The 24728-nt window shown below is 44.7% G+C and overlaps 1 protein-coding gene across 45 annotated transcripts in view; it reads right to left on the bottom strand.

Annotated features, from left to right (window-relative positions):
* The window catches only part of HYDIN (HYDIN axonemal central pair apparatus protein), a 233387-nt gene that overhangs the window by 15808 nt on the left and 192851 nt on the right, over positions 1-24728 (bottom strand). For 34 of the 45 annotated variants that reach the window (XM_085868716.1, XM_085868715.1, XM_085868741.1 and 31 more), the window contains 11 exons: positions 23290-23556; positions 22718-22863; positions 22323-22550; positions 9073-9233; positions 7614-7726; positions 6576-6783; positions 6077-6301; positions 5184-5328; positions 3428-3593; positions 1064-1217; positions 44-251 (listed from right to left, as the gene is read on the bottom strand). In XM_085868716.1, coding sequence (XP_085724842.1) covers positions 44-251; positions 1064-1217; positions 3428-3593; positions 5184-5328; positions 6077-6301; positions 6576-6783; positions 7614-7726; positions 9073-9233; positions 22323-22550; positions 22718-22863; positions 23290-23556 — 2021 coding nt within the window. Of the gene's footprint in view, positions 1-43; positions 252-1063; positions 1218-3427; positions 3594-3883; positions 4728-5183; positions 5329-6076; positions 6302-6575; positions 6784-7613; positions 7727-9072; positions 9234-22322; positions 22551-22717; positions 22864-23289; positions 23557-24728 lie in introns of those variants that run through there. The other 11 variants (XR_015054814.1, XR_015054815.1, XR_015054813.1 and 8 more) reach the window with 6 other exon arrangements.

Here is a 24728-nt window from a genome sequence, read left to right as displayed (position 1 = left end):
AATAATGATCACCACGAACCCCGGCCTGATCGCCATTCCTCACCTCTCCGAAGTCGAGGCGGTTGACGGCATCGGCTGTAAGTTCGAGCGCATTGTTCGGCACCTGGTAGGCACGAAGGGCCACCTCGACGGCCCAAGCCCGAGCCTTGATGTTCACTTTGAGAGGCACCTGAAGGCCACGAACCGCGCAATGCAGAGTGAAGTTCTTCGCTCCTTCGCAGCCCGGTGTTAGTGACACGGTGACGACCATTCTGAAAAAGAAAAAAAAAAGATCAACGACGACCCGAAGCCGTGACTTAGTAACACACCGAGGGTCTTGCAGGATTTCAAGATGCTACAACCACCAAGTTCGTGTCTTCCAACGTACAATAAACGAAGGTATCTTCTCTTTTTCTCCCAAGATTCAGGACAAAGGTGAGTACAGGAAGAGAAGGGCCCTCCCCCACTGGGATTCAAACCCACGGGGTTTGTCCCAACTCTGACCTCTAAGTGTTGAGCCTCAAATGCGGAAGTAGCACGTCCCATTTTTAAAAATCCTTCGTACGACTCGGCCGTGGTCGGAATCGAACCGCTCACTTTCCGGAGTCAAAGTCGACCCTCGAAGAGTCCAAGAGCAATTTCGTGATTCGAGGAACCCTCATCGAGTGTGCATACAATGTGTGAATATCGAGCAGGACACTGAATCTGGAAATAGTGCAGCGGCATACTGAGCTGGAAACGACGTGATGACGTCACGCCGCACGCATTGCGGGGTGGAGGCACGCCCGAACTCACTTGCTGAGCGGTGATTGGCTGATTTCGCTGCGTCATGCGGGTAAAAAACGATTGTCTTGGAACCGATTGGCCTGACAGCCTCAACGTGTCTCACTCAATGATGACCAACGATGAATATGTAATCACAAGCGAAATCCAGCGCTATCACCAATCACCATGACAACGTTGACGTCACAGATCGAAAATAATCGTCACAATCGAAATGGAAACGTCAACGTGTGTTTACAGGGAAATTGGTGAAACGAAGGCCTGTTCCCCGAAACACTGACAGGTGATGGCTGTGACTTACCTGGAGTGTGCCGCCACGACGCCACGTGAGGGCTTGACATTCAAAGCCGTGCCGGGATCGTTGAGGGTGAGGCGGCTCAGATCGTCACAGAAATCAAAATCAAACGGTTCGTCTTGCTTGTTCACAATGGCGAGTCTCTCACACGCAGCTTGCCCTTGAGGATGTGGGGGGTTAAGGAACGATCGGTCATGGGATAACGAACACAGCTGTGAGTTATCTACACAAATAAACAACGTCAGTGTGTGTGTGTGTGTGTCCTCCACAACTCCATAACCATGAAACCTAACAGCCTGAAACTTTGCATGTGTACTAAGGGAACGCCAAGGAAGTGCAAGAGTGAAAATTGGGTGTTTGGGTTAATTAAAACATCCCTTCTGAAGATAATTAACGGCAATATTTAATTATATCCTTCATCAGGCGCATGCTCAGCCGCCTCACCCTCTGGAGTCCAAAGGCAGACCCTGGGTTAACTCGTTGGGGGTCTGAAGCCGTCATTTTTTGGGGGGGGGCTTGCTCAACCATGCCCTGACTTGGAACAGGCCACAATGATTTCACAACGATAAAGGTTTTGTTTTTCACTTTCCCCACTCATATGATCCATACCTACAAATTGCTGGAGACGTTGCAATGCTGATAAACGCTCGGAGACGCCAGCGTTCGTCGCTATATTTCATTTCCTCGAATGTCATAACCTCGAGAATCTCTTATGACGAAGCAGAACTAAGGAATTTAAGCTCCAGAATTGAACATAGCAGAATTTCTGATGCTAAAAAAGTGTTCAACTGTCCGATTCCGACATTGCTTGGGTGTTTCCGGGTGCGTGGGTTTGTCGACGGCAATCGGTAATCGCTTGCCAAGCCAGGTGTTCTGTTGGAGTGCTTGCTTGAGTGCTTAAGCCACTTGCCAAGCGCCATCCAGTCGATGGAAGTGCAGTTCGCGTCCCGATCCATCACCACAGCCACACATATCCAAACAAGCTAGTCCGTTCTTGCAACACTTGCAGCGATTGTTTTTGCATCAAGTTGTGCAGTTGCAACTTCGTAACTCCAACAGGGTTTCTGGAGCAGGTAGATTTGGGCAGAGAATTTGGTTGCAGCTGTCCCATGATGTTCTTCCAGGTGGCTGTTTGATCATGGCAGATAGTGAGACCCAGAAGCTAGAAAGAAAGGACTTCTTCCAGAGGATTGTTGAGAAATTAGATTGGGGGGGTTCCAAACGGTCCTTTCGGAGAGACATAGTGAGAGTGTGAGATTTGTCCGGATTGAAAGACATGTTCCACGTGTTGAACCAGTTTATGATATTTCCCAGATCTACAGAGAGCGAAGAAGCTGCTGTTTGCCGGTCTGAGGGATGACAGGTGGTACGGCAGAGGGTGGAGTCATCAGCAAAGAGATAAAGAGGATTTTCCAGAGAGTCGGAGAGATCATTGATGAAAACCAGAAAAAGAACATGGCCCAGAACACTGGATTGAGGAACTCCAGCCTGGATAGGAAGAGAGGATAAAAGAAGTCCATTGAGGGCCACACGTTGACTGCGACAGGAGAGGAAGTCTGCGAGCCATGAGTGGAGATGTCCTTGGGTACCACGGTCTAAACTTTTAAGTACACCGTAAGTCTGGACAAATGCTACCTGACTATTCTGTCTCAGCATCATCTGTGATCTGTGTGCTTTCCAACCATGTGCTCTGCGCAAGTATTTATGATGTTTATTAATTTTTTGCAGCACTAATAAATGTGTCAGATATAAATGCCCCCCCCCCCTGTACCTGTCCATTGGACATTGGCTCCAACCCCTTGAGGTTATCTCACATGACCAGACATGCGTTCTAAAAGCGGATGAAAATGCAGTGGATTTATCACTGGTTTAAAAGGGAGACGTGTCACCCGAATCATCCATCATTTAAACGGAGATCCAAACAATTCCTTCAGGTCATACTGAGACCACTCTCGGACACAACACTTTTTGAGACAAGGTGCGTGCAACAATCGAATCAATCATATACTCTCAGGGAGCCCGCATATCCATTCCTACATCCAAATGAAACTACACCAGTTATAATTCATTGAAACCCCTTAACCCGATTTACTACCTCATTGACCTAGCGATTCAACGCCCGTCTCGATCATGAGCTCGGCTCCGTTCGGTCCACCTTCAAGCAGGTTAACTCTTCATTATTTAAGGTGTTACTAGTGAACCCACAAGCATTATAACATCTCCTTATTCTCGAAAATATCAAGAAATATATAAAAATATAACATAAAAATTCTTCCGATCTCCTTATTCTTCACCCGGCAGACGAGGCAGGACAAACGATGCCGAGCATCTCGTCCGTGGAGACGCGAATATTCTCAGCCGAAGACGTACCGACGAGTAAGTGGCTCATGTCGAGAAATGAGCGATCAAAGGAGACAGCCGGCTCATGCACCCATCCGACCAGCAGGAAGGGCACAACGACATCACGGTCAGGAATGAGGAAGCGCCAAAAATCCTCAACGAGGCCAAGCTCCGGGGCGGCAAATTGAAACGTCACCTGCCCGGGATGAAACGCAGGTAAATCGAGGCCAAACAGGTGAGGGCTATCAAGGAAACAGGAACGTTCACCCACCTGTAGCACGACACTGCGGTCGAGGTTTGTGACACGATATTCCGGAGAAAAAAACAAATGACAAAAACAGTAAAACACGATTCGGTAGAAATTCCAGCACTGAAATTGCTGTGTGTGTCAGTCGGTGAGTGTGTGAGTCCGCACACAGATCTACTTTATTAGCCTTACCTGTTCACGAAGGGATGGGACAGGAGAGGCTCCTGTAATTGGTGTGTGTGTGTGTGTGAGAGAAAGAGAGAGAGTGTGTGAGTCCGCATGCACATATACTTTATCTGCATTGCCCTTTCCTGAAGGGAAACTGGTGGAGTGACGGAGGGACGGGGAAGCACAGCACATGGGGGTTTAAACTCGAACCCCATGACAAATACACAGACACAGCAACTTAATGGGAGCACGGGATTTAATGAAATTACACAAATATTTACAAGGGACAATAATTCAGATATAATAATAATAATAATCGTGAGATGACGTAAACCTAAAGTTGAGGCGCCTCAACACACGGACTTTGATACAGACAAGGGGAAATTAAATAAAAGAAAATCCTTCCTATAATTCGGTACTTAGTCCAGAGATGGTCTTTGTGGAACTTGGAACCGAGGCGCTTCGTCCTGCACGTGTAGACGCGCGCAAAATGACGCCAAGCCGCTCTCTCGCAGCCAGGCAATTTGTGAGCGGTATTCAACACCAAAGCTCACCGGCCGTCGTGCAGCCGACTCAAACATCTCATCTCATACGACTCAAACAAGAGTTAATGACCAGCGTCTCACTTCACCACGTCAGACAATTAGCCTCAGCACGAATACGAGAATCGTGCTGTCTTCTTCATGCATCGAAGGAAAGCCAGCCATCAAACCTTGTTCTTACAGGCCATCTCCGAGCTACGTTCTCTCTCGACCGCACGAGTCCCTCACACCACACTCGTCCAACCAAGCCAACCTCCTCGCTCCCGATCTCTCCTTGACGTCACAAAGAACAACCGTTCCACCTCCGGGGTGTGGCTTGCTCGCACGAAACCCGGGAAGGTGGGAACTCTGCCTGCTCGACACACCTGGCTCGCTTGGAAATGCAAAAACGGAGGAATAGGTCACAGGGGGGCAATTACTTACTGGGGGAACTTATCCTTAATCCCTATCTAATTAACACTGCACCACCACCCCGTGTGGTGACATGTAACACTTAAGCTCACAGTCTCCCTACTTAATTACATCGAGATGTCTCCTACACATCCACGGACCAAACAACTCTATTCAATCCTAACTTTCCCATAAAATTCCTCCATCTACCCCCACAACTGTAACAATATATATACTGTATACAGAAGATAGGAGGATGTAGGGATGTGGGAATGTATTCGGTGACTTGTTGGCCTCGTACATTCTGAAAGGAACACCATAAGCTATTGTCACGGTGCAGTGAGTGAGTGAACGAGTGAGTGAGTGTGCTCAGATGTGCTCTAATCCATAACATACCTGGGTGTGGCCCTCCCTTGTGAAATGACCGGTGTTGTTCTACCTGTACTTTTTTCCCGGATTTCATGAATCCCGTCTCTGTGAGGCAGTGAAAGCAGGACGACGTCGGACGCCCATTGCCGTCATCACTCTCCTTCTCCCACAGGAAATCATAGTCGTAGGTTGTTGGGTTCATCAAATAAAAGGACCTGGATGATTTGTGGAGCAGCAGCCAATGAGATCTCCGTATTAGTAAATACATTTATAATCGTGAAATAATCCAGCACACATTTTTATCAGAGTGTGTGCCGTCATCAGAAAAACAAGATTCCTAATATCCTGGCAGCATGAAAAGGTTCGGGCAGGAATTTGTCATTTCGCCATGGTGCCGGTGATAACTCGCCAACTCTTCGTTAAGGACACAGTGGGATCTTTAACCTCCACAACTAAACACACACTGATGGATCACCCTGCGTGTGAAACATCGGATAACAGTTCATCGCTCGGTCGAGATTCTAACCCAGGTTAGACAGCTTCGAGGCGAGGATGCATCACTCAAGAGCCACGCAACCCAATAAATTTGGTTCAATAAACTAGTGGATTCACTTAGTGTTGAAGAAACAAGGAAGAACGAATAAGTTACTTCATTCATGGTAACCCATAAGCTGCTCATCTATCTATAATTCTCTGTCTGTCTGTCTGTCTGTCTGTCTACGACCGCTGTTTCTCGACAACCAGTGGTCCGATCTAATTGAAACTTGCCGGGTATATTGCTGGGGCCCTGAGGATGTGCCTTTTCAAGGTTTGATATTAATCGGACAAGTGGTTCCCAAGTTATGGCCATTTATTTACCAAACCAATGACAGGACACGGTGCTGCGTCGGCAGAACACACCTTCGGTGCTGACAACAGAACACTTCCCGAAAGTTCACGTTAAATGTTGTTATATTTATTTACTTGGAGCATGTGTGCCCGACTCCGACCGTGTGGAATTCCAGGACGCGGGTCGCCGGGTTGAGAGAGCTCCCGACCGTAGACCCTGCCGGTCCATGGCGACTTGCGTTCCGCCTCCCTTTGGACAGGTAATCGGAATCAGTGACTTCAAAATGGCAGAGCGGAAGAACACCTCGGCCACGAACCGTGAACGCAGGTTTTCCCACACCACATTCCAGGTTTGGGATCCTGGGGAAGATTTTCAAACAAACAAACAAACAAACAATCAACAAACGGTCTTTGATTCATCTCTCACGATTACAAGACGTGCAATAACCAATAATAAATAATCCACTGATATTATATGTGCAGGTAATCATCCACAAAGGGTGGACGGACAAGCCGATTCGATGTTTGCTCAGGTCTGAATCCAGATCCAGCCTTCCATTGGGAAACAAAACCGAAACTGTTCAACCGGGCGAGCGGATGGACGCGAATTGTTCCAGGTGAACGTGTTGATTACCTGCAGATGAAACGGCACTCAAAAATCCCTTGTTCCAGCGGAAAGAATTTCACTTTGAAATCTTGTTTGGCCTTGACGGCCACGGTGCCATGTTCTGGTTCCACCAGGAAGGGGCAACGATCGAGCGAGTCGAACTGGAGAGGTGTGGTCACGGACAGTACCTGGGCCAAGGGACCGCGACTTTCACAGCGACTTGTCGGCCGGCTGTCTGCAAACCACGCGGGTCACGTGAAGCGCGTTACAAACAAAAAGTGTACAACCGACACTGTCCACGAGATGTCTCACGCACACACATGATGACTGGTCAGGACATTCAAGGTTTGGGTTCAACTCGAACACCTTCCAAGCTCCTGTCCTCTACTTCCAATCCCCGCTCCTTAGTGATGCTCCTCGGGCTCTTCGGAGAGCTTGGAGGTCGTGGACCTCCGACCTAAGCTTGTGTTGGAATCCCGACCCAGCTATAAACTGTCATCACGGCGTTTCGCATGTCGGGCGAGGAATCAAGCCGTCGTTAAGCGGCTTGCACCGTCGTTAAGCCGGGTGTCCCATCTGCTGGCATTACTGGGTGGACGTAAAAAAAAAAAAAATCTCACGATGGGGCACTGCGTCAGAGGTACAGCTGCGTTTACCCAACCAAATAAGATAAGGAAGAAGAAGTGTTCCCCATCTTTAATTTCTGTTTCATCCCCAGTGTTCCCTTCCTTCGCTTGCTCTGTTTGAGTTTGTATCCAGCTTGTTCACACCTCCTCGTCCTCCTCTTCATCTCATTCTTCCCCTCATCCATTCTTCCTCCAGGTTTTCCTTTGTTGCGTCCCTCGAGTCTGCTATTGGGGTGTCCCCCCCCCTTTCCACGAGGTCCTTTATGTTCTGTTCGGTATTTTTGGCTCTTCTACGAGCCTCGACTTTGCGCACAAAACAAACAAATAAATAAAACGCACCCACAAACCTCCACAGCGACAAGACAAAACATGAAGAAGGCAGTAGAGGGTTTGCATTTACAAACATAACCAACTGTTATCGTACGAGATGACTCCTCACCTGGATCAAGGTGCGTGGAGCCATTGGTGCTCTCATCGGTGCCCTGGTGGTTCCCATAATGGATCTCCCAACAGTATGGAAGGGTCACTTTGCCTGTGTTGAAGAGTTCAAACCTGGGGTAAGAAGTTCCATCATCGCAATAAGCTTAGCACCACGAATGATGAAGAAAAAGAAAAATAATTTGAACAAACAATTCATAGAAAGCCAAAAATGACATTCAATGAAATGAGGTGAATGGATGAGGTAAGGAAGAGGTAACAGAGCGAATAGAGAGAACGGCAGAGAAGAGGAAAGGAGAAGCGGGTCGGTTGAGCGAGGAAAATAAATAAATAAATGTAACAAACGAGGTGTTGCTTTCCCCTTTCTTACTCGAGGAAGGCCGTTCACCTGAAACATGCGAACCACCTGGTCAATTAATTTCTGGTGGAGAAGCAACCACACTTCGTGATCGCAAGGAGCGTCACCTGGCATCAAGGGGTTTCCAAGAACACCGGGCCGCTTGCTATCCGCAGTCTCGGCAGGAATTGGTCATTTGTTCATGATGACGACGATAACTCAGGTTCCTTAAGGACACCGCCATAGGTTCTTTTAATGTCCACCAACTAATGCTGGCAGACAAGACACCAGGCTTAACATCCTCCAGAAGGACGGCGCAAAACACCCATGTCTCCCACGCCCCGACTGCAAAACACCATGGTGGTAGTTTATAGCTAGACCGGGATTCGAACGCAGGCTAGACAGCTCAGAGGCAAGTGTGCATACCTTGAGGTCATCCTACGAGCTGGAATAAACTAAATGAGAGAGAGAGAGAGAGAGAGAGAGAGAGAGAGAGAGAGAGAGAGAGAGAGAGAGAGAGAGAGAGAGAGAGAGAGAGAGAGAGAGAGAGAGAGAGAGAGAGAGAGAGAGAGAGAGGAGAGAGAGATGAGAGAGAGAGATGAGAGAGAGAGAGAGAGAGAGAGAGAGAGAGAGAGAGAGAGAGAGAGAGAGAGAGAGAGAGAGAGAGAGAGAGAGAGAGAGAGAGAGAGAGAGAGAGAGAGAGAGAGAGAGAGAGAGAGAGAGAGAGAGAGAGAGAGAGAGAGAGAGAGAGAGAGAGAGAGAGAGAGAGAGAGAGAGAGAGAGAGAGAGAGAGAGAGAGAGAGAGAGAGAGAGAGAGAGAGAGAGAGAGAGAGAGAGAGAGAGAGAGAGAGAGAGAGAGAGAGAGAGAGAGAGAGAGAGAGAGAGAGAGAGAGAGAGAGAGAGAGAGAGAGAGAGAGAGAGAGAGAGAGAGAGAGAGAGAGAGAGACAGAGAGAGAGAGAGAGAGAGAGAGAGAGAGAGAGAGAGAGAGAGAGAGAGAGAGAGAGAGAGAGAGAGAGAGAGAGAGAGAGAGAGAGAGAGAGAGAGAGAGAGAGAGAGATATCACGGGATGTCCTGTCGTTAGTTGAAAAAGGAAAGCGAGAGGTTGAGCTTTGTCCATCTCACTGGAAAACACGTGTCTGGAATATGAACGTGTCTCTGAAGGACAACGGGTTGGTGGAGCAGTCGAACCGGCAGTGATCGACAACAGCCGATAAGCACACACTCAGTTCAAAAGGCTGCTCGCTCGGCCGCACGTCATCGGGTTCCACCTCCATTTCGGTAACCTGGTCCAGGTGAGGATAAAAGGGGGGAAGAGACATCAAGATCAACCGTGACACGGGTTAGGGTGCTGTGATTTAATACCGAACTACAATGGGGCGAGAAGACTCAGAAGGAGTTTTCGCTTTTAGAAGATCTTTTATAAGACCCGAGCACCGAATCGAGAGCGAGACCTCCGATGCAAATGCACCTGCAGGTCGCACTCCATCTTGTTATTAATGTCCCAATAAATGATGACCTGAGATGGGATTATCGACGGGTTCATATCCGTGCGGGGTTGTGGGAGGGAAGACCAAGCTGTTTGGAGAAGGGGAATCCAAGGTCAAGGGTATAGGGTAACCCTGGCCTGCACAGACGATGTTTGCCAGGTGTTAACAATCCACCGAGGTGAAGGTAAAGGGACACCAGGGCCAGCGCAGGTGATGTGTGCCAAGCATTTCGCCTCCACCCAAGGGGACAAGAAGGCATTGTTTGACCACAATACGATGGCAGTGAGAACAAACTTCCTTTTCATTCCAATGGTGTCATCGTGACCTCAACCTACCTGTCACCATGACCTTTTAGATCTTATACGAGCCTCGACATTGCACATTAAAAATAGAAAAACCTGTTGGCACCATGACCTCGACCTGTTGGCACCATGACCTCGACCTGTTGGCACCATGACCTCGACCTGTTGGCACCATGACCTCGACCTGTTGGCACCATGACCTCGACCTGTTGGCACCATGACCTCGACCTGTTGGCACCATGACCTCGACCTTCTCCATCATACAAAGTCCTTCCTTGGAACACCTGAATTCCTATCCACCTCCAAGGCCTTCATCCGTAGCTTGATGAAGTACTGCTCTCCCACCTCCCAACTTGCTCAGTTTGACGCCGTGGAAACCAAGGCCTTTAAGATCATTGGAATATCCCACGTTGAAGCCGAGTCTATGGGTCTCTCGCTTCACCATCGCAAGACAGGTAGGTGGTCTCTGTCTTCTACCACCTCCTTTCTGGTCTTGCACCCTCTGCACAGCCCACCATCAACCCCCTTCTGGTGAAACTCTTGAAATCCAGGATCACTACTCACCTCCACTCACTTGTTCCTCATTTTCCTGCCTGTGGAACGAACTTCAACATTCTCTTCAATGTCATTCTTCCTTCCAGGTGTTCCGGAACTGTTCAACATCAGCTCAGATCATCCCCAATCCAAACCATGATGTTTTCTACCCTGGTTAACCCCACACAAACCCCTCCTCCCAATTTTCCAGTTTTCTCTTCCTTGGAGTTTCCTTCTGTATCGATCTTGTCAACTCATAGATCTTCTGCATCCATCTTGTCAACTCATACACCATCTGGATCCATCTTGTCAACTCATACATCCTCTGTATCCATCTTGTCAACTCATACATCCTCTGTATCCATCTTGTCAACTCAAGCATCCTCTGTATCAATCTTGTCAACTCATACATCCTCTGTATCCATCTTGTCAACTCATACATCCTCTGTATCCATGTTGTCAACTCATACATCCTCTGTATCCATCTTGTCAACTCATACATCCTCTGTATCCATCTTGTCAACTCATACATCCTCTGTATCCATCTTGTCAACTCATACATCCTTGTATCCATCTTGTCAACTCATACAACTCATACATCTTCTGTATCCATATTGTCAACTCATACATCCTCTGTATCCAGATTGTCAACTCATACATCCTCTGTATCAATATTGTCAACTCATACATCTTCTGTATCCATATTGCCAACTCATACATCCTCTGAATCCATCTTGTCAACTCATACATCCTCTGTATCCATGTTGTCAACTCATACATCCTCTGTATCCATGTTGTCAACTCATACATCCTCTGTATCCATGTTGTCAACTCATACATCCTCTGAATCCATCTTGTCAACTCATACATCCTCTGTATCGATCTTGTCAACTCATACATCGTCTGTATCCATCTTGTCAACTCATACATCCTCTGTATCCATGTTGTCAACTCATACATCCTCTGAATCCATCTTGTCAACTCATACATCCTCTGAATCCATGTTGTCAACTCATACATCCTCTGAATCCATCTTGTCAACTCATACATCCTCTGAATCCATGTTGTCAACTCATCCATCCTCTGTATCCATCTTGTCAACTCATACATCTTCTGTATCCATCATGTCAACTCATACATCCTCTGAATCCATCTTGTCAACTCATACATCCTCTGTATCCATCTTGTCAACTCATACATCCTCTGTATCCATGTTGTCAACTCATACATCCTCTGAATCCATCTTGTCAACTCATACATCCTCTGAATCCATCTTGTCAACTCATACATCCTCTGTATCCATCTTGTCAACTCATACATCCTCTGTATCCATGTTGTCAACTCATACATCCTCTGTATCCATCTTGTCAACTCATACATCCTCTGTATCCATCTTGTCAACTCATACATCTTCTGTATCCATCATGTCAACTCATACATCCTCTGAATCCATCTTGTCAACTCATACATCCTCTGTATCCATCTTGTCAACTCATACATCCTCTGTATCGATCTTGTCAACTCATACATCGTCTGTATCCATCTTGTCAACTCATACATCCTCTGTATCCATCTTGTCAACTCATACATCCTCTGTATCCATCATGTCAACTCATACATCCTCTGAATCCATCTTGTCAACTCATACATCCTCTGTATCGATCTTGTCAACTCATACATCGTCTGTATCCATCTTGTCAACTCATACATCCTCTGTATCCATGTTGTCAACTCATACATCCTCTGAATCCATGTTGTCAACTCATCCATCCTCTGTATCCATCTTGTCAACTCATCCATCCTCTGTATCCATCTTGTCAACTCATACATCCTCTGAATCCATCTTGTCAACTCATACATCCTCTGTATCCATCTTGTCAACTCATACATCCTCTGTATCCATCTTGTCAACTCATACATCCTCTGTATCCATCTTGTCAACTCATACATCCTCTGTATCCATGTTGTCAACTCATACATCCTCTGTATCCATCTTGTCAACTCATACATCCTCTGTATCCATCTTGTCAACTCATACATCCTCTGAATCCATGTTGTCAACTCATACATCCTCTGTATCCATCTTGTCAACTCATACATCCTCTGTATCGATCTTGTCAACTCATACATCGTCTGTATCCATCTTGTCAACTCATACATCCTCTGTATCGATCTTGTCAACTCATACATCGTCTGTATCCATCATGTCAACTCATACATCCTCTGTATCCATCTTGTCAACTCATACATCCTCTGTATCCATATTGTCAACTCATACATCCTCTGTATCCATATTGTCAACTCATACATCCTCTGTATCCAGATTGTCAACTCATACATCCTCTGTATCAATATTGTCAACTCATACATCTTCTGTATCCATATTGCCAACTCATACATCCTCTGTATCCATCTTGTCAACTCATACATCCTCTGTATCCATATTGTCAACTCATACATCCTCTGTATCCATCTTGTCAACTCATACATCCTCTGTATCCATCTTGTCAACTCATACATCCTCTGTATCCATATTGTCAACTCATACATCCTCTGTATCCATCTTGTCAACTCATACATCCTCTGTATCCATCTTGTCAACTCATACATCGTCTGTATCGATCTTGTCAACTCATACATCGTCTGTATCCATCTTGTCAACTCATACATCGTCTGTATCCATCTTGTCAACTCATACATCCTCTGTATCCATCTTGTCAATTCATACATCGTCTGTATCCATCTTGTCAACTCATACATCCTCTGTATCCATGTTGTCAACTCATACATCCTCTGTATCCATCTTGTCAACTCATACATCCTCTGTATCCATCTTGTCAACTCATACATCCTCTGTATCCATCTTGTCAACTCATACATCCTCTGTATCCATCTTGTCAACTCATACATCCTCTGAATCCATCTTGTCAACTCATACATCCTCTGTATCCATCTTGTCAACTCATACATCCTCTGAATCCATCTTGTCAACTCATACATCCTCTGTATCCATGTTGTCAACTCATACATCCTCTGTATCCATCTTGTCAACTCATACATCCTCTGTATCCATGTTGTCAACTCATACATCCTCTGTATCCATCTTGTCAACTCATACATCCTCTGTATCCATGTTGTCAAATCATACATCCTCTGTATCCATCTTGTAAACTCATACATCCTTTGTATCCATGTTGTCAACTCATACATCCTCTGTATCCATGTTGTCAACTCATACATCCTCTGTATCCATCATGTCAACTCATGCATCCTCTGTATCCATGTTGTCAAATCATACATCCTCTGTATCCATCTTGTCAACTCATGCATCCTCTGTATCCATGTATCCATCTTGTCAACTCATACATCCTCTGTATCCATGTTGTCAACTCATACATCCTCTGTATCCATCTTGTCAACTCATACATCCTCTGTATCCATCTTGTCAACTCATACATCCTCTGTATCCATGTTGTCAACTCATACATCCTCTGTATCCATCTTGTCAACTCATACATCCTCTGTATCAATCTTGTCAACTCATACATCTTCTGTATCCATCTTGTCAACTCATACATCCTCTGTATCCATCTTGTCAACTCATACATCCTCTGTATCCAGATTGTCAACTCATACATCCTCTGTATCCATATTGTCAACTCATACATCCTCTGTATCCATCTTGTCAACTCATACATCCTCTGTATCCATCTTGTCAACTCATACATCCTCTGTATCCATATTGTCAACTCATACATCCTCTGTATCCATCTTGTCAACTCATACATCCTCTGTATCCATATTGTCAACTCATACATCCTCTGTATCCATCTTGTCAACTCATACATCCTCTGTATCCATCTTGTCAACTCATACATCCTCTGTATCCATATTGTCAACTCATACATCCTCTGTATCCATCTTGTCAATTCATACATCGTCTGTATCCATCTTGTCAACTCATACATCGTCTGTATCCATATTGTCAACTCATACATCTTCTGTATCCATATTGCCAACTCATACATCCTCTGTATCCATCTTGTCAACTCATACATCCTCTGTATCCATATTGTCAACTCATACATCCTCTGTATCCATATTGTCAACTCATACATCCTCTGTATCCATATTGTCAACTCATACATCCTCTGTATCCAGATTGTCAACTCATACATCCTCTGTATCCAGATTGTCAACTCATACATCCTCTGTATCCATGTTGTCAACTCATACATCCTCTGTATCCAGATTGTCAACTCATACATCCTCTGTATCCATGTTGTCAACTCATACATCCTCTGTATCCATGTTGTCAACTCATACATCCTCTGTATCCATGTTGTCAACTCATACATCCTCTGTATCCATCTTGTCAACTCATACATCCTCTGTATCCATCTTGTCAACTCATACATCCTCTGTATCCATGTTGTCAAATCATACATCCTCTGTATCCATGTTGTCAACTCATACATCCTCTGTATCCATCTTGTCAACTCATACATCCTCTGTATCCATCTTGTCAACTCATACATCCTCTGTATCCATCTTGTCAACTCATACATCCTCTGAATCCATCTTGTCAACTCATACAACCTCTGTATCCATCTTGTCAACTCATCCATCCTCTGTATCCATCTTGTCAACTCATACATCCTCTGAATCCATGTTGTCAACTCATACATCCTCTGTATCCATCATGTCAACTCATACATCCTCTGAATCCATCTTGTCAACTCATACATCCTCTGTATCCAGATTGTCAACTCATACATCCTCTGTATCCATGTTGTCAACTCATACATCCTCTGAATCCATCTTGTCAACTCATACATCCTCTGTATCCATCTTGTCAACTCATACATCCTCTGTATCCATCTTGTCAACTCATACATCCTCTGTATCCATGTTGTCAACTCATACATCCTCTGAATCCATGTTGTCAACTCATACATCCTCTGTATCCATCTTGTCAACTCATCCATCCTCTGTATCCATCTTGTCAACTCATACATCCTCTGAATCCATGTTGTCAACTCATACATCCTCTGTATCCATCTTGTCAACTCATACATCCTCTGTATCCATCTTGTCAACTCATACATCTTCTGGATCCATCTTGTCAACTCATACATCCTCTGTATCCATGTTGTCAACTCATACATCCTCTGTATCCAGATTGTCAACTCATACATCCTCTGTATCCATGTTGTCAACTCATACATCCTCTGAATCCATGTTGTCAACTCATACATCCTCTGTATCCATCTTGTCAACTCATACATCCTCTGTATCGATCTTGTCAACTCATACATCGTCTGTATCCATCTTGTCAACTCATACATCCTCTGTATCCATCTTGTCAACTCATACATCCTCTGTATCATGTCAACTCATACATCCTCTGAATCCATCTTGTCAACTCATACATGTCAACTCATACATCCTCATCCTCTGTATCCATATTGTCAACTCATACATCCTCTGCCATCCATCTGTCAACTCATACATAACTCCATCTGTCAACTCATACATCCTCTGTATCGATCCATCTTGTGTCAACTCATCCATCCTCTGTATCCATGTCAACTCATACATCCTCTGTCCATCTTGTCAACTCATACATCCTCTGTATCCATATTCTGTCAACTCATACATCCTCTGTATCCATCCATGTTGTCAACTCATCCATCCTCTGTATCCATCTTGTCAACTCATACATCCTCTGTATCCATCTTGTCAACTCATGTATCCAATTGTCAACTCATACATCCTCTGTATCCATATTGTCAACTCATACATCCTCTGAATCCATGTTGTCAACTCATCCAATCTCTGTATCCATCTTGTCAACTCATCCATATTGTCTACTCATACATCTTCTGTATCCATATTGCCAACTCATACATCCTCTGTATCCATCTTGTCAACTCATATATCTTCTGTATCCATATTGTCAACTCATACATCCTCTGTATCCAGATTGTCAACTCATACATCCTCTGTATCCATATTGTCAACTCATACATCCTCTGTATCCATATTGTCAACTCATACATCCTCTGTATCCATATTGTCAACTCATACATCTTCTGTATCCATATTGTCAACTCATACATCCTCTGTATCCAGATTGTCAACTCATACATCCTCTGTATCCAGATTGTCAACTCATACATCCTCTGAATCCATGTTGTCAACTCATCCATCCTCTGTATCCATGTTGTCAACTCATACATCCTCTGTATCCATGTTGTCAACTCATACATCCTCTGTATCCATGTTGTCAACTCATACATCCTCTGAATCCATCTTGTCAACTCATACATCCTCTGAATCCATGTTGTCAACTCATCCATCCTCTGTATCCATCTTGTCAACTCATACATCTTCTGTATCCATCATGTCAACTCATACATCCTCTGAATCCATCTTGTCAACTCATACATCCTCTGTATCGATCTTGTCAACTCATACATCGTCTGTATCCATCTTGTCAACTCATACATCCTCTGTATCCATCTTGTCAACTCATACATCCTCTGAATCCATGTTGTCAACTCATCCATCCTCTGTATCCATCTTGTCAACTCATACATCCTCTGAATCCATGTTGTCAACTCATACATCCTCTGTATCCATGTTGTCAACTCATACATCCTCTGAATCCATGTTGTCAACTCATCCATCCTCTGTATCCATCTTGTCAACTCATACATCCTCTGAATCCATGTTGTCAACTCATCCATCCTCTGTATCCATCTTGTCAACTCATCCATCCTTTGTATCCATCTTGTCAACTCATACATCCTCTGAATCCATGTTGTCAACTCATACATCCTCTGTATCCATCATGTCAACTCATACATCCTCTGAATCCATCTTGTCAACTCATACATCCTCTGTATCCATCTTGTCAACTCATACATCCTCTGTATCCATGTTGTCAACTCATACATCCTCTGAATCCATGTTGTCAACTCATCCATCCTCATTTTCCATCTTGTCAACTCATCCATCCTCTGTATCTATCTTGTCAACTCATACATCCTCTGAATCCATGTTGTCAACTCATCCATCCTCTGTATCCATCTTGTCAACTCATACATCTTCTGTATCCATCATGTCAACTCATACATCCTCTGAATCCATCTTGTCAACTCATACATCCTCTGTATCGATCTTGTCAACTCATACATCGTCTGTATCCATCTTGTCAACTCATACATCCTCTGTATCCATATTGTCAACTCATACATCCTCTGAATCCATGTTGTCAACTCATCCATCCTCTGTATCCATCTTGTCAACTCATACATCCTCTGTATCCATCTTGTCAACTCATACATCCTCTGTATCCATCTTGTCAACTCATACATCCTCTGTATCCATCTTGTCAACTCATACATCCTCTGTATCCATCTTGTCAACTCATACATCCTCTGTATCCATCTTGTCAACTCATACATCCTCTGTATCCATCTTGTCAACTCATACATCCTCTGTATCCATCTTGTCAACTCATACATCTTCTGGATCCATCTTGTCAACTCATACATCCTCTGTATCCATGTTGTCAACTCATACATCCTCTGTATCCAGATTGTCAACTCATACATCCTCTGTATCCATCTTGTCAACTCATACATCCTCTGTATCCATCTTGTCAACTCATACATCCTCTGTATCCATCTTGTCAACTCATACATCCTCTGAATCCATGTTGTCAACTCATCCATCCTCTGTATCCATCTTGTCAACTCATACATCCTCTGAATCCATGTTGTCAACTCATCCATCCTCTGTATCCATCTTGTCAACTCATACATCCTCTGTATCCATCTTGTCAACTCATACATCCTCTGTATCCATCTTGTCAACTCATACATCCTCTGTATCCATCTTGTCAACTCATACATCCTCTGTATCCATCTTGTCAACTCATACATCCTCTGTATCCAGATTGTCAACTCATACATCCTCTGTATCCAGATTGTCAACTCATACATCCTCTGTATCCATCTTGTCAACTCATACATCCTCTGTATCGATCTTGTCAACTCATACATCCTCTGAATCCATCTTGTCAACTCATACATCCTCTGTATCCATCTTGTCAACTCATACATCCTCTGTATCCATCTTGTCAACTCATACATCCTCTGAATCCATGTTGTCAACTCATCCATCCTCTGTATCCATCTTGTCAACTCATACATCTTCTGGATCCATCTTGTCAACTCATACATCCTCTGTATCCATGTTGTCAACTCATACATCCTCTGAATCCATGTTGTCAACTCATCCATCCTCTGTATCCATCTTGTCAACTCATACATCCTCTGTATCCATGTTGTCAACTCATACATCCTCTGTATCCATCTTGTCAACTCATACATCGTCTGTATCCATCTTGTCAACTCATACATCCTCTGTATCCATCTTGTCAACTCATACATCCTCTGTATCCATCATGTCAACTCATACATCCTCTGAATCCATCTTGTCAACTCATACATCCTCTGTATCGATCTTGTCAACTCATACATCGTCTGTATCCATCTTGTCAACTCATACATCCTCTGTATCCATCTTGTCAACTCATACATCCTCTGTATCCATCTTGTCAACTCATACATCCTCTGTATCGATCTTGTCAACTCATACATCGTCTGTATCCATCTTGTCAACTCATACATCCTCTGTATCCATCTTGTCAACTCATACATCCTCTGTATCCATGTTGTCAACTCATACATCCTCTGAATCCATGTTGTCAACTCATCCATCCTCTGTATCCATCTTGTCAACTCATACATCCTCTGTATCCATCTTGTCAACTCATACATCCTCTGTATCCATCTTGTCAACTCATACATCCTCTGTATCCATCTTGTCAACTCATACATCCTCTGTATCCATCTTGTCAACTCATACATCCTCTGTATCCATCATGTCAACTCATACATCCTCTGAATCCATCTTGTCAACTCATACATCCTCTGTATCCATGTTGTCAACTCATACATCCTCTGAATCCATGTTGTCAACTCATCCATCCTCTGTATCCATGTTGTCAACTCATACATCTTCTGTATCCATCATGTCAACTCATACATCCTCTGTATCGATCTTGTCAACTCATACATCGTCTGTATCGATCTTGTCAACTCATACATCCTCTGTATCGATCTTGTCAACTCATACATCGTCTGTATCCATCTTGTCAACTCATACATCCTCTGTATCCATGTTGTCAACTCATACATCCTCTGTATCCATCTTGTCAACTCATACATCCTCTGTATCGATCTTGTCAATTCATACATCGTCTGTATCCATCTTGTCAACTCATACATCCTCTGTATCCATCTTGTCAACTCATACATCCTCTGTATCCATCTTGTCAACTCATACATCCTCTGTATCCATCTTGTCAACTCATACATCCTCTGTATCGATCTTGTCAACTCATACATCGTCTGTATCCATCTTGTCAACTCATACATCCTCTGTATCCATCTTGTCAACTCATACATCCTCTGTATCCATCTTGTCAACTCATACATCCTCTGTATCCATCTTGTCAACTCATACATCCTCTGTATCCATCTTGTCAACTCATACATCCTTTGTATCCATGTTGTCAACTCATACATCCTCTGTATCCATGTTGTCAACTCATACATCCTCTGTATCCATGTTGTCAAATCATACATCCTCTGTATCCATGTTGTCAACTCATACATCCATCTTGTCAACTCATACATCCTCTGTATCCATGTTGTCAACTCATACATCCTCTGTATCCATGTTGTCAACTCATACATCCTCTGTATCCATGTTGTCAACTCATACATCCTCTGTATCCATGTTGTCAACTCATACATCCTCTGTATCCATCTTGTCAACTCATACATCCTCTGTATCCATCTTGTCAACTCATACATCCTCTGTATCCATCTTGTCAACTCATACATCCTCTGTATCCATCATGTCAACTCATGCATCCTCTGTATCCATGTTGTCAAATCATACATCCTCTGTATCCATCTTGTCAACTCATACATCCTCTGTATCCATCTTGTCAACTCATACATCCTCTGTATCCATCATGTCAACTCATACATCCTCTGTATCCATCATGTCAACTCATGCATCCTCTGTATCCATGTTGTCAAATCATACATCCTCTGTATCGATCTTGTCAACTCATACATCGTCTGTATCCATCTTGTCAACCCATACATCCTCTGTATCCATCTTGTCAACTCATACATCCTCTGTATCCATCTTGTCAACTCATACATCCTCTGTATCCATCTTGTCAACTCATACATCCTCTGAATCCATCTTGTCAACTCATCCATCCTCTGTATCCATCTTGTCAACTCATACATCTTCTGGATCCATCTTGTCAACTCATACATCCTCTGTATCCATCTTGTCAACTCATACATCCTCAGTATCCATCTTGTCAACTCATACATCCTCTGTATCCATCTTGTCAACCCATACATCCTCTGTATCCATCTTGTCAACTCATCCATCCTCTGTATCCATCTTGTCAACTCATCCATCCTTTGTATCCATCTTGTCAACTCATACATCCTCTGAATCCATGTTGTCAACTCATACATCCTCTGTATCCATCTTGTCAACTCATACATCCTCTGTATCGATCTTGTCAACTCATACATCGTCTGTATCCATCTTGTCAACTCATACATCCTCTGTATCCATGTTGTCAACTCATACATCCTCTGTATCCATCTTGTCAACCCCATACATCCTCTGTATCCATCTTGTCAACTCATACATCCTCTGTATCCATCTTGTCAACTCATACATCCTCTGTATCCATCTTGTCAACTCATACATCCTCTGTATCCATCTTGTCAACTCATACATCCTCTGTATCCATCTTGTCAACCCCATACATCCTCTGTATCCATGTTGTCAAATCATACATCCTCTGTATCCATCTTGTCAACTCATACATCCTCTGTATCCATGTTGTCAACTCATACATCCTCTGTATCCATGTTGTCAACTCATACATCCTCTGTATCCATGTTGTCAACTCATACATCCTCTGTATCCATGTTGTCAACTCATACATCCTCTGTATCCATGTTGTCAACTCATACATCCTCTGTATCCATGTTGTCAACTCATACATCCTCTGTATCCATGTTGTCAACTCATACATCCTCTGTATCCATGTTGTCAACTCATACATCCTCTGTATCCATCTTGTCAACTCATACATCCTCTGTATCCATCTTGTCCACCCCATGCATGCGTGTTTTGCGTCCTGTTTTTGTCTGTTACATCCTGATCCGTTCACTGCACGAGCTCTTCCACGAGCCTCGACTACGCACAAAAAATAAAAATAAAAAAGTAACGAACTGTGTTTCTGAGGCTGTAGTTTCTTGTCGTGGCAAACACAACATTTACCTTCATTTGGGATCCGCAGATGATCGAGGTCTGCAGACGATGTGAACGTGAGCCGTCTCCTCCTGGCCTCAGGAGTTGTACAGTGATGATTGACGACGTGGAAACACACAACGATGTCCTCCAGACGCACAAAATCACAACAAAGCTCCCCAGGGCTCGCGCGTCCCAATGATCACGTGATGCTTTGGGAAGCCGGGCTCGTTTGGAGAAGGTCCGCACGTTCGGGAAAATTTAACATGGTCCACATCGACCAAATTGTATTTCCTCCATTTTCTCAGAGTGATTGACCGACACAACCATGACCATAACAACTCACAGCCTTTTGCACGTCTTGTACCCTCCGAGGTTATTTGAGGGATCACGACCCACCGGAAGTCATCCCCGCGGTACCGGAAACCTTCAGAAGGCTCCACAAGGATATTGAAAAAAAACCTTGGACGTGTGACACACCAATACATCACACACGACTCACGGACATTGGTTAAAACCTGCGCATGATGTCTGAATCCTAAACCACTCGCGTCGTTCACTTGTTAACCAATCAGAATGCGTGAGCGTCACGTGATCGCTGCAGTGCGTACGCCACCTTCGTCTTTGTGGGCGCAGTCTCCTCTTCGTCGACCATGGTCTCAACATCCAACCAGCGGACACGGTGCTGGCGACTGTCCCAGCCTCCGGGATGCGGGGGTGCACCGTCAGGGAAGGAGATGTGCCAAAGCAAGCAGCGGGTGCTGTGGTTGGTCAGAGTCATCGGCTCTTGGCTCCTCAGTGTCACGAGGATGTCCTTGGAGAGACCGGCAAGTAAGTGTCCCATCTGTGAAAAAGAAAGAAAGTGTCCCTGCTTTGAAGAAAGCCTCAAGCCCTTCTCCTTGTCACCCACTGTTGTGGTTGTCCCTCTGGTTTAACAAATAACAAAATAAAAATCCACATCACCCAGAGCGACAGGTAATACCCTGAGACACCGCGCCGTGCACCACACACCTGCGGTGAGAACTTGAGGCAGGTCAAGGGCGAGATCCATTCGAAGCGCACGGATTCGCACGAACTATGGTTGGTGAGGGTGAAGTTCCTCGTGTAGGCCTGGCCAACATGGCAGTCCCCAAAATGCAGGTGTTCTTCCTTGGGAACTGCAAGGAGTCAGAACAGTCATCTGTAAGGACAAAAGCTGAAATCATCATAATAGTGATGATGATGTAAGGATAAGGAGAGAGAGAGAGAGAGAGAGAGAGAAAAAGGCAATTTCGCTCTTCCACCTTGAGCTGTATCACCATCCCAACTTGGCACGGCATTTAACTGGATCATGAAGTTGATGAAAACCTACCAAATGACACTGTGAGGATGACAAAGCACGAGGATTTCAGAGCACCTGCCGCAGTTGAGCATTCAAACATTTGAGAAACCCTGCCACCCCCTGTTGAACCTGCTTCAAATGCTCTGTGGACCCTGTGATGACCCTTAGCCAAGAAGGCTCGCTTTAAAGTCGACAGACATCGACAAACGACGACAAATTCTGATGAAATGTACAACAGCACGCGATCTTCGAGGGACCCCACCTTCCAAGCGAGTGGCTTCCGAGCTGATGCTTCGGATTTTGGTTTCAGGTGGTAAAGGTGGAAGGTTCTCAAGGGTTACCATTTCTTCATACGTTTCACCAATGACCTGCAGGACCATGTTTTGGTAGGAATTGTCCTCGACACAAAGAAGCATGAAGGCCTCACAGCGGGACTGTGCAGCGACGGCGGTGAAGGTGACATCGAGCGACGACCTTTCGCCCGGGGGCAGCACCAAGTGGACACGGTAATCGTCCTCCCAAGTTTGTTCTGGACAGTGGAACACAACAGGGAATTACTGAAACGGGTCAATGTGCACCATTAAGGACTTGGAATAACTTTGGAATTAAAAATTATTGATCTTAAGGACATTTAATTGTAATTATGTCATTCCGAGTAATTAATTTTAACTACATCGTTACAAGTAATTACTTTCAATTATGTCGAAGTTCCGCCGCCAGAAGTAATTTCAAGGTAATTGCGAGTTAAATAAAATGTTTTTTGTTTCCATAGTCGAGGCGTGTGAAAGAGCGGGTGCACTGAACAAATCAGGACGTCACGTGATAAACGGAACAGCAAGTAGAGGGGGGGGGGGGACACCAACAACAGAATTGAAGGCCAAGCTCGAGGGGGACTTGGACAAACAATGGGTGTGAGGGGGGGGGCAGGAAAGGACAACATGGATACAAAAGGAAACTTCTCAGGTACAAAGGATACAGAGTCCAGGATCTGTTGGGTGGAGAGAGTGAGGGGTCGGGGACACAATATTTGGAAGCAAAACCAGAATTGAGGCATTCGGCCTTCTCACAAGTGGAGTGGGCTGTGGCACCATTTGAAGTTTGAACAAAACTCCAGAGACAGACACGAGAGACAGACAGAAGGGGAGCATACACCAGAGACAAATTTAACAAAGCACCACCAGGTTTTTGAGGAGGGGGACAACTTTGAAAGTTCAATGTTGAAGTCGGACAGATGTTGTTTTCTGGCTCTCCTGATAGTCTCTCCTGATAGATAGATCTCTCCTGATTGCTGCGGACTTGTTGGAATGGACTGAGATTGCCTTCGTTCGGTTTTGCCTTCCAGGAAGAGAAGGTAAGTTGTTTCAGAGCAACTGCCTCACCACAGGATTCAGTGTACCATGGGCGGGAAGAAGGGCAGGATAATTTAAGATGAGATGGGATGGATCTGTGAGAGAGAGAGAGAGAGAGAGAGAGAGAGAGAGAGAGAGAGAGAGAGAGAGAGAGAGAGAGAGAGAGAGAGAGAGAGAGAGAGAGAGAGAGAGAGAGAGAGAGAGAGAGAGAGAGAGAGAGAGAGAGAGAGAGAGAGAGAGAGAGAGAGAGAGAGAGAGAGAGAGAGAGAGAGAGAGAGAGAGAGAGAGAGAGAGAGAGAGAGAGAGAGAGAGAGAGAGAGAGAGAGAGAGAGAGAGAGAGAGAGAGAGAGAG

The sequence above is a fragment of the Eptatretus burgeri genome, unplaced genomic scaffold (assembly GCF_056783735.1).
Source record: "Eptatretus burgeri isolate ZD-2024b unplaced genomic scaffold, Ebu_testis_v1 Ebu_testis_scaffold_3171, whole genome shotgun sequence".
Lineage (NCBI taxonomy): Eukaryota > Metazoa > Chordata > Myxini > Myxiniformes > Myxinidae > Eptatretus > Eptatretus burgeri.
This window is presented reverse-complemented; position numbering and strand designations above follow the sequence as displayed.